Below are 16,145 nucleotides of genomic sequence, written 5' to 3'. Positions count from 1 at the left end.
CCACTAATACGTCGTCCGAAGACACATTGGTTCTCGCACTCTAACTTTAGTTTAAGTGAATGGATCTCTATGAAGTTTTACCATAAGGTTTAATACCACAAAAGGAAGGTTGGGATGTTTTTGTGGGGTTATGGTACCAACAGTTAAGGAATTAGGGGCCAAAAAGGGGTCAAAAATAAGCATTTTCTAGTTTCCAGACAATAACTTGTTGAACGGTGTATGGATCTCTCTGAAATTATACCACAAGTTTCAATACCACAAAGGGATGGTTAGGATTTGCTTTGGGGGGTTATGGCTCAAACCGTTTAGAAATTAGGGGCAAAAAAGGGGGAAAAACAAGGTTGTCCTGGTTAATGGACAAATACTTTAGTACAAAACATAATTTAAGCAGTGTAAGGGAGATAAATCAAATACAATATTTGAATTACCTCCCTTACACTGCTTTTAAATTATGTATAAAGTAATGGTTAATGAACAATTAAGACAATTTAAAACAGTGTAAGGGAGGTAATCCAAATACAACGTTTTGATTACTTCCCTTACACTGCGATGAGAAACACCTATGAACCACACCATCTAACGACAACCACTGAACAACAGGCTCCTGACTTAGGACAGGTGCATATAAAATATATAAAAACATTTTGACAGGCGCGCGAACCTTCACCCTAACCTGAGACAGTAGTGTAACATAACAACATGAAATGTATATAATTTCAACATCTGGTTTGTTTTAGTTATAATAAACAAAGATGGAATATGATTCCCCAAATCTTACATGTTCTAGTTATTTTGAAAATCAGCATAATTTAAAATCAACCAAAAAAATATATTGGTATAGTGACAACCGTCTTCCTTAACATCTCTGAAATCAATATTAAATTTTCAATTATAAGGGAGCTTTTTGAATTTTAAAACTTTAAATTCACAATGGGCAAGAATCATATCTTTTATCTTTAATTTTAGAGTTAGCTTTATGAGAAGGAAAATGAAACAATTGAAAAATATGAACAAGAAAAATTATCAATGAGCATGATATCAGTCAAATGTATCATTGCTGCAAAGAACTAGTTCTTGGAATTAAGAAATTAGTGTAATGTTTTATTAATACTAAAAAAATGATGAAATGTTAAACACATAAAGGGATCATTTAATTTATTTTACACTATTTGCTGAACGGGTAGATTTGCTGTAAGAAATGTTTGCATTATTTTTTTATTTACAGATAACTTTTGTTTTTAGCTATCTAATGATTCTACCCGTTATATTTTTGGCTGGGTTAAGAAGTCCAAGCTAGTCTATATTATGGTGATGTCAGGTGGGGAGGAAAAATTGGAACATGATTTGTGTAACTAACTCCTACAGTTTAAACCAACCCAGATTCCTGAAACTTTACAGGAAGCTTGCCCATATGCTGAAGTTGTGCACCTGCTTTTATAGAATTGTTTACAGAATTTTTTTGACATGGGAACTTAGTAATTTTTCAGCAAAGTTAAGAGGGTACCTGTAACTAATTTCTCCTACAGTTTTCAACCAATGTTCCTGAACTTAACAATAGACTTGCACATATGTTGAAATTGTGCAACTGCTATTATGGGAAAGTTTACAAAATCTCCCAACTCCTACAGTTTTCAACCCAGATCTCTCAAACTTGACAGGAACATTGTTCAAATTGTTTAGTTGGTCACCTACTATTATAAGTTATATGGTTCGCTACTGACCCCCTACGGATCCATAGAGGGTTAGTAAAATCCATAGGGGGTGAGGCCGAAGGCCTTCTCATTGGTTTTCCTGTTTGAATTGTTTATCACTGGTCATTTTGGGGCCATTTATAGCTTGCTGTTCGGTGTGAGAAAAGGCTCTGTGTTGAAGGCTGCACTTTGACCCATAATTGTCAATTTCCAGACGTGGAAACTTAGTTTGTTGTCCAGCAAAATTTTCAAAAGAGTGTACACATTATTTGTTATTCAGGTCTCAGACAGGGTTTATAATGTGACATTCCCGGCTTAGAGTTTATATTCCCTGAGCCCTATGGGCCCTAGGTCTATATATTTATCGCATATATACGTAAAGCATTTTGTAATTTGCTGTGAAAATAATTCTATCGTGTATGCAGTAATTTCTAATAACACTTTAAGACATTAATTAAGTATTTGATGTGTAAATCGCGTGATTTTAAATTAAAAAAACATATTATTGACGGAAACATTATTTTCCCTCTGTCAGCCTCCGATGTTCTTTAGGTGTACTGTATAGCATAAGACTACGTCACATAGTAACGTTCGTTATGATGACGTTGTTGAGGTTCCAATTGGGATTAAAAAACACCTCGTATATATCCGGCAGTTTCCTGAATATATTCTGACATCTCTGTGTTTTTATCCAATCACAAAACTCGACACATTTGTAATCCGTAATATATTGTGTAATCCACCCCTTCTACTGTTTTCAGTGGCGGATCCAGAACTTTTCATAAGGGGGGGGGGCCCGCTGACTGACCTAAGGGGGGGCCCGCTCCAGTCATGCTTCAGTGATTCCCTATATAATCAACCAAATTTTTCCCACAAAAGGGGGGGGCCCGGGCCCCCCCAGGGCCCCCCCTGGATCCGCCTATGGTTTTACACCCAGATCCTTGAAACTTGACAGAAAGATTGTGCATATGTTGAAGTTGTTTACCTGCTATTATTGTTAATAGTTTGAAGAATTCTTATCATTCTTTTCTGGAATTTGGAACTGTAATACTCTGTTATTTTCCAGAAAATTTAAAAACAGAGTAATATTTTTTTTGTAAATAATCACCTTATACAGTTTTCAATCAACATTCTAATTCAAACATCATATAAACAACCCTGCAAATTGAGACTTTAACCCATTTTTATGTTTCTTTGACTGAAATCACATAGCCTTAGTATGACATATAACTGGATAAATAGCTTGTTTAAAACTAAAGGCATGTTTGTATATTTTTATTACAGAGAAGTCGTCCTGTACCTGTGATAATTCCAACAGATGTAAAAAGCACTCTAGATTACTTGTCTGATTCAGACATTAGAGAAAAAGCAGGTTATGGGATGCAAAATGGCTTTTCCCTCAAAAGGTTAGTTTAGAAATGAAATATTGAAACTTTGAAGTAAATACATGAAATATAGATGATTTTAGTTGCCCCTCCTCAAAGTGAACAATTAAATTATTGCCTTTGTTTGGATGGATTGGAGAGGTTAGATATTCTATAAATTGCTGTGAAAAATTTCATTAGTATCTGTGGTTTTCAGGTCACTTTTGAAAATGCATTTGGACATGTGACCCTTTTAAAGGAATCATAGAAATACAAATAAATATATAAATATTTTATTGGCACAAACACAATAACAATAATTGGCAAAGACCCATATTACAGTACATTATTACAATGGAAACATCATAATGAAATAATATGTTATTGTTAGAAAGACAAAATCTTATTTCTATGATCTAGACATTTTAGTTATATAAGCACTAGTCACTTTCAGGACTTTTAAAGAGTTGCTATTAATGCAACATTTCATATTAACCAGATTCCCATTATGAGTTGTAGGGATTATATTTGAGATAATATTATAAAAATCTAAAGTCATCATATTTTTCACACTTAATTAAAAAGTGATTCTCATCTTCTACCTCACACATACATTACAAACTCTTTCATCGGTAGGTAAACCTTAATGTCACCCTTTTTCAATGGCAAGATTGTGTGCACTCAATCTTATTTAACACAGAGATGACCTCTCAGATTAATTCCTTAGAACATCAACACAAGGACTTAGCTGATTTGAATTATAAAATAATTGGTAAAATTTAAGTTTGGATTAATTGTAAATTGTTCACTCCAAATGTTCTTTTTAGCTCACTGCGGCCCAAAGGGCCCCATGTGAGCTTATGCCATCACTTGGCGTCCGTCGTCGTCTGTTGTCGTCGTAAACTATTTCAAAAATCTTCTCCTCTGAAACTACTGGGCCAAATACCTTCAAACTTTAACTAAATGTTCCTTAGGGTATCTAGTTTATAAATTGTATCCAAAGTTTTGATCCATCGACAAACATGGCCCCAATGGCTAAAAATAGAACATAGGGGTCAAATGCAGTTTTTTGCTTATATCTCAAAAACTAAAGCTTTTAGAGCAAATCTGACATGGGATAAAATTGTTCAATTGGTCAAGATCTATCAGCCCTGAAATTTTCAGACGAATCGAACAACTCATTGTTGGGTTGCTGCCACTAAATTGGTAGTTTTAAGGAAATTTTGCAGTTTTTTTGTTTTTATCTTGAATATTATTAAAGATAGATATAAACTGTAAACTGTAAACATCAATAATGTTCAGCAAAGTAAGATCTACAAAAAAAGTTTGTATGACCAAAATTGTCAATTGACCCCTTAAGGAGTTATTGCCCTTTAAAGACAATTTTACCCAATTTGTTCATCAAGTTTTCTAACATTTAAAAATCTTCTCCTCTGAAACTACTAGGCCAAATACCTTCAAACTTCATCTAAATGTTCCTTAGGATATCTAGTTTATAAATTGTATCCGAAGTTTTAATCCATCGACAAACATGGCCGCCATGGCTAAAAATAGAACATAGGGTCAAATGCAGTTTTTGGCTTATATCTCAGAAACTAAAGCATTTAGAGCAAATCTGACATGGGTAAAATTGATTAATTGGTCGAGATCAATCAGCCCTGAAATTTTCAGACAAATCGAACAACCCATTGTTGGGTTGCTGCCACTAAATTGGTAGTTTTGAGGAAATTTTGCAGTTTTTTGTTATTATCTTGAAAATTACTATAGATAGATATAAACTGTAAACAGCAATAATGTTCAGCAAAGTAAGATCTACAGAAAAGTTAAATAACCAAATTTGTCAATTGACCCCTTAAGGAGTTATTGCCCTTTAAAGACAATTTTTCGCAATGTGTTCATCAAGTTTGCTAACATTTAAAAATCTTCTCCTCTGAAACTATTGTGCCTTATACTTCTTAACTTTGAATGAATGTTCCTTTAGGAATCTAGTTTATGAATTGTATCCGAAATTTTGATCCATCAACAAACATGGCCGCCATGGCTAAAAATAGAACATAGGGGTCATATGCAGTTTTTGGCTTATATCTCAGAAACTAAAGCATTTAGAGCAAATCTGACATGAGGTATAACTGTTCAAAAGGTCAAGATCTATCAGCCCTGAAATTTTCAGACACACCGAACAACCCATTGTTGGGTTGCTGCCACTAAATTGGTTGTTTTAAGGAAATTTTGCAGTTTTTGGTTATTATCTTGAATATTATTGAAGATAAAGATAAACTGTAAACAGCAAAAATGTTCAGCAAAGTAAGATCTACAAATAAGTTTATATGACCAAAATTGTCAATCGACCCCTTAAGGAGTTATTGCCCTTTAAGGACAATTTTACACAAGTTGTTTTATGTTTTTTAACTTTAAAAATCTTCTCAAATGAATCTAGTATAAATTTTGTATTTCATTTCCTTGTACGTCAAGAAACATAGACACTATGGCTAAAATGGAACATATGGGTAAAAAGCAAAAATAATCATTGATGAAAGATTTAAGCAAAAAGAATAACAGGTGAGCGATTCAGGCTCTTGAGAGCCTCTTGTTTTTTGTTTCTCTCGACTGACTGACCTGACTTTTTTTTACAGGAAATATCCGTAAACCAACAAAATAAAAAAACGTGGCCTTATCTATATTATGTGATTAAAACTTTCAGCTAATTTTTTAAGAGTATACTTTCTTAGGTGTTCTGTACCCCCTTAAATTTTTTTTTTCTTGTAGTGTGAACAGCACAAGATCTTATGATTCATTGAAGACACTTTGTGATGAATGCCATTTAATAAGGCCAGAACAAATTACTAGTGTGGCCCTCCGAAAATATACAGTAACACTCTCACAGGTTGGTCAATTTCACCATAAATGCATGCCTCATTTCTACATTATTAGCGCATTTGACCAAAATAGACAAGTGAGCTATTATCATCACATATCGTCAGTCGTCTTTGTCCATTAACTTTTCAATTCTTAACTTCTTCTAGAGAACCACTGAATGGATTGAAACAATTATAGATATTTATCTTGCTTTGGGATTTCAACAAAAAATAATTTCTTGGGGTTCTTTGATATGCAGAATCTAACCATGTATTTGGATTTAAAATATGTCCCCTGTTTTGAATTGGTCCATATTGATGTCCAAAGTGTCTTAAATTAAACTTTGTTTGATATAAACAAAAAATAAATTTTTGAGATTCTTTAATATTCTGAATCTAAACATGTATTTACATATTTGATTTTTGGCCCAGTTTTCAAGTTGGTCCAAATGGGGGTCCAACATTAAACTTTGTGTTTGATTTCATCAAAAAATGAATTTATGGTTTATTTGTATATGCTTAATCTAACCACATATTTAGATTTGGATATTGCATCAGACACAGGAGTTTTACATCCCCTTAATTACAGTTGCAGAAGTCAAGGACTGCCTTAGCAATTTAAATGTTGCAAAAGCTACAGGCATTGATCAGATCAGTCCTCGCATACTTAAACTATCATCAGAAGTTATTTCACCGTCAATAGCTTATATTATAAATAGGAGTATCACTGCTGGTATATTCCCTTCTGAGCTTAAAAATGCCCGTGTCATGCCAAGTCATAAAAAGGGTCCTAAAGATACTGTCGACAACTATAGACCAATATCTATTTTGCCTACTCTTTCAAAGATTTTTGAAAAGCATGTCTGCAAACACCTATACCGATACCTATTAAAATATAAGCTCCTTCATGCAAGTCAGTCTGGATTTAGAAGCCACCACTCTTATCACACTGCTTTACTAAAACTTATTGATCAGTGGTTGAAAGCCATTGATGATGGAGAAATTATAGGTATTATCTTCCTAGATTTTAAAAAAGCATTTGATCTGGTAGATCACATTATCCTTCTTCAAAAACTGCAGTGCTACAAAATTTCAAATTTATCATGTAACTGGTTTAAATCATATCTATCTCATAGATTCCAACAAGTTGAAAATGGGACAATCAAGTCAAAGGCACTAGAAATAAAATCTGGAGTACCTCAGGGCTCCATATTAGGCCCCCTTTTATTTTTATTGTTCATTAATGATTTGCCCCTTCATATAACCTCATCTCAAGCAGACCTCTATGCAGATGATACTACCATTCACTGCACAGGTCGTAGTCTCAATACCATCCAGGACAGCATTACAAATGATTTAGACAGAATTGAAGAATGGTGCAAGGGAAATAAGATGTATATAAATCCAACAAAAACTACATCTATGGTTATTGGTTCTAGACAGAAACTAGCAAAAACAGACCATGTTCTTAATTTGACTGTTGGTAACTCCCACATAAGAGATGTTAATGGCGAAAAGCTCCTAGGGGTTTTTATTGATGAAAATCTTGAGTGGACAGCCCAAATTGACACTTTGTGCACAAAAATCAGTACCAGGCTAAATCTTTTGTCTAGGATAAAGAAATCCCTCCCCCTGGAAACACGAAAGTTATACTTTAATGGTTATATTCTCCCTATTTTGGATTACTGTTGTACAATTTGGGGAAACACCAGTGACCAAAATACAAATAGATTAGATAAACTTCAAAAACGAGCAGCTAGAATTATTCTTGAACTTCCTTATGATACCCCATCTAATACAATGTTTAAAAAGTTATCATGGCTTCGATTTACTGATCGTGTAATTTACCACAAGGCCTTATATGTTCATAAATGTTTATATGGATCTGTCCCAGAATATTTGTCTTACAAAATCTCCTATGTTACAAATAAAAATGGAATGCAACTTAGATCAAATACTACCCAATTACTTAATATACCAAAGGCAAGAACAAACACATTTAGAAGATCTTTTTCATATTCTGGCCCAACTTTATGGAATAAACTACCAGAAGCACTAAGACACATGTCAAACATAAATACTTTTAAAACAAACTGCTTTAAGTTTTTACTTGAAAATCCTGGAATTATTTAAATGATTATGTATCAATTTTGATTATGTTTTCTTATGTTTATCTTTGTTATGATGAAATTGTGTGATTTATTGTGAGTGGAGTGTGAGGGCCTCAAGGGAGAATAGTGTTTGTACTAATTGAGCATACCCTCTTGAAATAAAGATTATTATTATTATTATTATTATTATCATAATATGTAAATTTCCAATTACAAATTTTTAAGGTCTTTGACCGCATTCATTCTGTATCTAAAACCTGAATGTTTGCTGTGTCGAATATTAAATCACTATCCAAATTCGGAGCTGTATCAAGCTTAAATGTTGTGTCCATACTTGCCCCAACTGTTCAGGATCCAACCTCTGGTGTAGTTTCAATTTGTGCCCTAGGGGAGCATTTTATCAAACAATAAATTCTTCTACAGAATATTTAAAAAGTAAAACGAATCTTAACATATTTTATTAAGAAATTTTATTTCTTATCAAGAAGAAAACAACAATTAATGATTTTTTCGAGCCTTTGACTTTAGTCGAAAAAGCGAGACATAGCGATCCTACATTCCGTCAGCGTCGTCGTCGTCGTTGTCGGCGGTGGCGTCCACAAATATTCACTCTGTGGTTAAAGTTTTTGAAATTTTAATAACTTTCTTAAACTATCCTGGATTTCTACCAAACTTGGACAGAAGCTTGTTTATGATCATAAGATAGTATCCAGAAGTAAATTTTGTAAAAATAAAATTCCATTTTTTCCGTATTTTGCTTATAAATGGACTTAGTTTTTCTGCCAGGAAATATTACATTCACTCTGTGGTTAAAGTTTTTAAAATTTTAATAACTTTCTTAAATTATCCTGGGTTTCTACCAAACTTGGACAGAAGCTTGTTTATGATCATAAGATAGTATCTAGAAGGAAATTTTGTAAAATAATAAATCCATTTTTTGTGTATTTTACTTTCAAATGGACTTAGATTTTCTGCCAGGAAACAACACTTTCACTCTTTGGTTAAAGTTTTTAAAGTTTTTATAACTTTCTTATACTATTTTGGATTTGTACCAAACTTGGACAGAAGCTTGTTTATGATCAAAAACTAGTATCTAGAAGGAAATTTTGTAAAATAATAAATCCATTTTTTCCGTATTTTACTTTTAAATGGACTTAGATTTTCTGTCAGGAAACAACACATTCACTCTGTGGTTACAGTTTTTAAAATTTTAATAACTTTCTTAATATACTATTTTGGATTTGTACCAAACTTTAACAGAAGCTTGTTTATGATCAAATGCTAGTATCTAGAAGGAAATTTTGTTTTCTTCCAGTTAACATTACATTCAGTCTGCAGTTAAAGTTTTTAAACATTTATTAGATTCATAAACTATCCTGGATTTTTACCAAACTTGGACAGAAGCTTCTTACAATCAAAAGATAGTATCAAGAGGAATATTTTTTATTGATTTACTTCCTCATTTTTGTTGAGCCAGCGATTAACAGAAAAAGTAGGCGAGACACTGGGTTCCGCGGAACCCTTACGAATTTTTCTCACAACAAAAAGATACTTCCTGTCATGACTGTGTTATAATTGTACTAATAAATGAACTTGACACTGTTCCTGCATCTCTTTTATTACTACCTGTAATGTCTATGTTATATAGGCACCTGTGTTTCAATATTGTATTTATATTGTGTCATTGATCAAACTTATTTGTTCAGTGTATGTTTACTTGTTTTTGTTTAAATCGTGTCTTTTTAATCAAGTTTAGCCATTTTCAATAAATATTCTATAGTGTGTCTTTTTATGTTGTAATGTTACACTACTGTCTCGTTGCATTTGATATGGACCTGTCCTAAGTAAGGAGCCTGTTGTCGATTGTTGGTGTGGTTCATAGGTGTTTCTCGTTTTGTATACATAGATTAGACCGTTGGTTTTTCTGTTTGAATTGTTTTACACTAGTCATTTTGGGGCCCTTTATAGCTTGCTGTGCGGTGTGAGCCAAGGTTCTGTGTTGAAGGCCATACTTTGACCTATAATTGTTAACTTTTAATACATTGTGACTTGGATGAAGAGTTGTCTCATTGGTACTCATACCACATCTTATTTATATTAATAACTGGAAAGTTTTGTTTTTTTAAATTTACAAGTGATTGCATGCTAATCACATTGTGCTATGTAAAGCTGAAGGAAGAATTGAAACAATGTACTTCTTAACTTTGAAACAAATAATATTCATAGCATTTTAACAACTGGTTACCTGACCAAGGGTAAAAAGAAGTTGAACCCTGGGTTATATAATGAAACCCCTATTCATTACTTTTTCTGAACAGAACAACCAGATCCAAGAAACAAGTAATCACTGTACAGTCTTCACAAGGAGCATTACCCATACTATTTATTTTTCAATCTATATAAGGCAACGACATGACAAAATGTAAAATTCATACAAGAAAAAAAGTCTGATTTATGTACAGAACAATTTACGAAAAGCAAACAAAAATGTTAGGCAGCAATCAATAACAGTCTTTGAATTACAAGCTCCTGACTAGAGAATGTGACAGGATTTAACATTTTTGCAACTGCTCAATTTCCGCTTACCTGGGATAGTAGTGTAGTAGAGCACAATATTGGAAAAACCTGTAAAAATCCAAAATAACTTACTGTTTTTACATTTTTCAGGTCCTGAACTTAAACGACACAGAATACTGATGGGCTTATGACCATTTAGGTCACACTAAATCTGTATATCTCTCACTGTGTGTGACTATCGCCAAAGATCCGGCTTTATAGAAAGAGTAAAAATAGCAAAGCTTATGCTTGTTCAAGATTTGAATCTAATAAGAAAATTAAATGGGAAATCCTTACAAGATACTGAATTGAATGGTAAATAAAAAGTAGTTTATGAGACTGAATCAAATTAAATTACAAAACTTGTAGTCCAAACATTTAACTATTTTTTAGCTTAAGGGTCATGTGAGCTATTCTCATCACTGTGTCTTTGTCTTCTGTTGTCTTTCATATCTGTCATCCCTTGTTCTCATCAACTTTTACAAAAATGTTCTACTCTGAAAATACTGGGCCAAATTGAATCAAAATTAGCCATAGTCATCATAAGGATACTTTGAAAAAAAATCTAATGATCTGGATCATCAACCTACATGGCTGCTATGCTAAAATCAAAGCATCATGGATGTTGTGACTCAGCCAATTTTGTAGCTAGTCTGACATTTGTTCTGACCATACCTTCAATAATTATATTGTTACCTTCATTTCCATAATCTCACTGTAAAATTTCTATTCTATTGCCAAATTATTAAAAGATGGAGAATTTGCAATATTGATGCAAATTATTTTGGTATTTCAATTAAAGAAACTGTCAAATTTTTTTGTTTACATCTTTTTTTTTAGAAACATTTGAAATTCAATGATTTTGACAAGAATGTTGAGGGAAATCTTCAATTGTGTAGCATGTTTTTTATACGCCATTAATAATAATTGGCTTAATAATTTCCAGAAAGAGGCATTAAAAATGCACTTTCTCAACAACAACAAATATAAATATCGAACTTTTATCTAAATTGGTGTTGACATTCTTCATTAAGGAAAAAAAAACATTTCCTGTATTCAAATATACATGTACAAATACCAAATGCTGAAATAATTTCAATTACTGTTGAATAGCAATATAATGGGGAATGTACAAATACATTTATTGCAGAAAATGCTCAGGTAAGAGTTATGCAATTGTGTTTATTGCTTCAACCAAATTACTGATAATTGTAACTTAAATAGACCTTAATTACTTACTCATGTCAGATGACACTGATTTTACAACTATTGAGGTCAAGATTTTGTGTGCAGTTAGATGTATAAAAAATTGAATACAAAAATTCTTGACCTCAATACCAGTATGATTATCAACTGTCATGATATATTAATATAACTGTGGTCAATTAAGACTGCATTTGGAGTTTAATCCAATTAATACTTACACCTTTGAGTGTAGTTGTTTGAAAATCGTGGCAGCTGTCCATCATACTGGTATTGTATCAATAATCTCATTTGCCTAATGCAAGAATGGGAATAATAGCATTTCAAAAAAGTGTGGGAATCAACTCTGATATCAATACACATCTTGAACCAAATTTAATTCAATGGCTTACAGGAACATAAGATAATGATAAAACACTTTCATTATTCTTATCAACTATCAACTGCTTAAATTTGACAAATCACATTTTCCACATTAATTAATAAATGACAATTTAATATAAATTTTGATTTACAAAGGAACTATATGCAAGTGTATATCTAAAATAAAGAAGTTGTTCACCCAACCTTTTCTTAATTTAAGGACAAATAACATATTAAAAGTTGGCAGTTGATGATTGAAATGGTGTATAAAGTTTCCGCAAGTCATAGAAACACATAATTATTTCCATTGCATGTCTTCAACTTAGAATTTTGCACTGTCTCCAAAATCCAGAGTAAGAACATAGATCCAGCATGGCTGAATCAAAAACCCAAAAGGGTATAATGCAGGTTATTGGTTGATAGTAATAAAGATCAATAAAACTTAACTTGGAAAGGTGAACTGATCACAAATGGTAAAAGTGTTCATTTTGTTTAGATCTATCTTCCCACAAATTTTCAAACAAATCAAACAACCTATTGTTGGGTTGTTTGGTTGCTGCCCCTGAATTGAAAATTTGAAGGGATTTCCAGTCTTTAACCAGATTCAGACATAAATTAGTTATTAATTTGGTGATGCACTGCTGGCGGCCGGCTGTCAAACAGTTTCTGTGCATTTACTCATAAACCGTTCAACAAAAATTTTTCAAATTTTAATATGTTGTTACTGATGACAAAATGGAGGTCAAGTTCGATATTGACGATTTTCACTTTCACGGTTCAGGAGTTATGGTCCTTGAAAGATTGAAAAATGTCGTAATAAGTCGTGTCTGTGTGATAATTCATGAACTGTTCAACCAAAGCTATGTTGTTATTGGTTAATATCTTAAATACTATTATAGATAGAGATAATCTGTAAACAGCAAATTGTAAGCAGGAAGATTTACAAATTAGTCACATGACCAATTGACTTCTTGAAACAACTCACTTCTTTGTCCATGGTGTGCTAGTGTTTATTGTTTACAAAAAGATTTGCAAAAAAATTTACAATGTTTAGTACCCCAAAAAACATAGATTGGGTCACTAAAGTAGAGCGCACCCTAGAAGATGTTTATAAATTTGTCTATATTTGTACTTGTTTTCTCTATCATCTTTATTAAAAATATTTTTTATGGAAATCATTACCAGAACATGATGGACAAAGGAGTGAGAAATCTATGTTTACAATGTTATAACAAAAATCCCTATAATAAAGTCTGCACGTTTTTAAAAATTAATCAGCTATTTTGGCCACAAAAATCCTCATTTTCTATCAAATGCAATGAAATATTTTAATATTATTGCTGTGGATGACATTTCCTTATGTTATATGCACAAAATGGCACCCACTTTTAACCAGTATTTTGTTCTATTTTGATATTATCACACTTTAAAAATTTATAGATACACAGGCCTATAGAAGGGTACATAAACCTTGAATTTGAAGTAAAAAAAGGAAAGCTTCCAGCAGTAAAATATATATTGTATATTTTTTGTAGATTTATTAATGGAAGAGATAAGAAAAGAGAGCGATGAAAATGATGCAAACCCAGATGATTTACCAGTTTGTGAGATATCAGACAATGTATGTGGCAAGGATATAGAAATTGACAGACTATCAGATCTAGATGAAATTGATGATATAGAGGATGATGATTAACCTGCCGCTAAAACAAAAACCACCAGAGTTCGCTGGCAAAAGAATGAAATAAAAGAAATAGAGGATTATTTTCCTGATAACCTGAGGACTTTTAAGACATGCCCTTAAAAAAAGAAGTCATTAAAGCTATTAACAAAAGTAAAAAGAAAAAAAGGATCATTAGGCCAGAGATATTGGCACACAATCATCAAAAAAAAATCTCAAACATGAACAAAAAAAAGTAATATAGTCTGTTTGATTACTATAAAAATGTATCATACTATTATACAACACTTTACTTTAATAATATATTTTGATGTTATACACTGCTTGTGAAACACTGCATTGGGAAGTGTTAGATGAGTTAGATGAACTTGTATCTCAGCTTAAATGAATAGTAGAGCTACGATTTTCATTAAAATTATTTTTTTAATCTAAATGCAGTGTTTTGTACAAAAAGTCAAATAAGTATAAATAAAACCATCACTGTTTACTTTCCATTTAGCATTTAGATGCATTTTACAGTTTTACACCTGAATTTAATTTTTGTCCACCAGACAATTATTAGATGTTAAGCCAACCCTTAATCATATGACCTATGTTGACCTGAACTCGGCAGTCCTAAATGCACAATCGGACGTTTTCCCTCAAAGAGAAAATGTCAAACACAGGAATGTTATCGCGGGAAAGAAACGTGTATTGACAGTTTTTGCGAGAAAAAGGAACATAAAAGAGGTGCAGACAAGTTATTGTAAATTGCAGTTAAATAAAGGCGATGAGATCAGTCATTATAATCACTTAAATTACCTGTCACGCAGGCAAAGTCCCACAGAAGTAGCCAACAATACGGTGGTTTGCAAAATGTTTACATTTCTAAATTATTCCAGATCACATGAAAACAAATCACGACGTGTTCAAATCCTTATTGTCCAAAATATGTTTATAAATATACGGACAGTGATCTCCCAACTTAGAAGTTAGAAATCAACTTCTTACAATTTAATAATCATGATTCTTCAGGTGTATCCTTCATGGTGGCCCCGATTCAATTCACAAACACGTGTATATATTATCGGCATTGTTTTGTCATACAAATGTAAAAACAACTGTTTTTCGCCATTGTTTGAGAACCTTTTTCGAATAGTATGCAGGCTTTTGTTATATTTTGTTATGTTTACATAATTTGATAAATGGGGTCAAATATGTACGTTTAATTTAAAGAAATTGTCAAATACGTAAGAAAACAAAACGCACCTGTTTATATCTATATATATCTGGGTCATTTCACTCACTGTGTTGGCCAAGTTTGGGAAGTAAACCTGATGCATAGTTAATGAGATGAATAGGCACACAACACCATATTAATTATGAATCATTAACACTTCTGTAGTTTATGTAAACATTCCAGTTATCTTATTGTGAATTTTAAGCACATATCTTTGATTTAAGCAGCTTTAAAACTTAATTTGTTATAATTTTGTCAAAATCGTAGCTACTATCCCTTTAACATTATTTGTGATTAATGCTTTAGAAAAGGATGAAATAAATTGAATTTGAGATTAATGGGTCAAAGGTTAAGATTACATTAGCTATTTAGACTTTCTGTTATAGGTCTGAGGAAAAAAATTGGGGCAATGAGGTAATAATAGTTTTGCTCATGAGGAAATTAAAGATTTAATGGGAATCTTGTTTATTTTTATCTGCAATCCTCAAAAATGTGTAATATTTTTTTGAGTTTTTGATGGTAGTTGTTAATTAAACTTGTTATGATTACAACATTTTTATGTGTGAAAGGCATTATAGGGTCATTAAGATTTTGTGTGACCTTCCCAAAGTTCCAGTAAGTAATTTGTAACTGCATCATGCAAATTAATTGAAATATTAGACTACTAAACCCAATCAAGTTAAAATCTCAGGATATTCACTGTTATCTTTTGTTAGTTATGTCCCTTTTGAAATTTAGAAAATTGCCAAATACATTTGTTGGACAAAACTTCTGAATGGTTGAGGAAATCGGTTTGAAAAAAAGGTATTTTGTTATGAACTTTTATTCAATGAATACCTTTTATCATTTAGGTAAAGAACTAAATGGGGGATGTTCATACTACAGTGAGATGTGTCTAGACTGAACTATAAGCAATAAGATGGTTGGTTTATGAATGTGTTCAGACTACACATGGTTCCAATTAGATATCAACTTATACGAAGGGGCTTCGCTAGATGTTTGGTTTAGACAGGTTACTTGTTTATACTGTGTTTGGATTTAAACAGATTTCATTGTATTACTTATATCATTTGTTGTCATTACATTTGGCATGTAATGGGTT

The 16,145-nt window shown here is 32.2% G+C and overlaps 1 protein-coding gene across 1 annotated transcript; it reads left to right on the top strand.

Annotated features, from left to right (window-relative positions):
• The first annotated feature begins 10,822 nt into the window (after nucleotides 1–10,822).
• Nucleotides 10,823–14,033, top strand: LOC127733627 (uncharacterized). The gene is made up of 3 exons (XM_052242946.1): nucleotides 10,823–10,892; nucleotides 13,679–13,764; nucleotides 13,855–14,033. The coding sequence occupies exons 1-3, from the start codon at nucleotides 10,823–10,825 to the stop codon at nucleotides 13,945–13,947; spliced, it is 249 nt and encodes an 82-aa protein (XP_052098906.1). The 3' UTR covers nucleotides 13,948–14,033.
• Nucleotides 14,034–16,145: the final 2,112 nt, after the last annotated feature.

Source organism: Mytilus californianus, unplaced genomic scaffold (assembly GCF_021869535.1).
Source record: "Mytilus californianus isolate M0D057914Y unplaced genomic scaffold, xbMytCali1.0.p SCAF_3, whole genome shotgun sequence".
Lineage (NCBI taxonomy): Eukaryota > Metazoa > Mollusca > Bivalvia > Mytilida > Mytilidae > Mytilus > Mytilus californianus.
The sequence above is the reverse complement of the archived record's forward strand: the minus strand, read 5'-3'. Positions and strand labels throughout refer to the sequence as shown.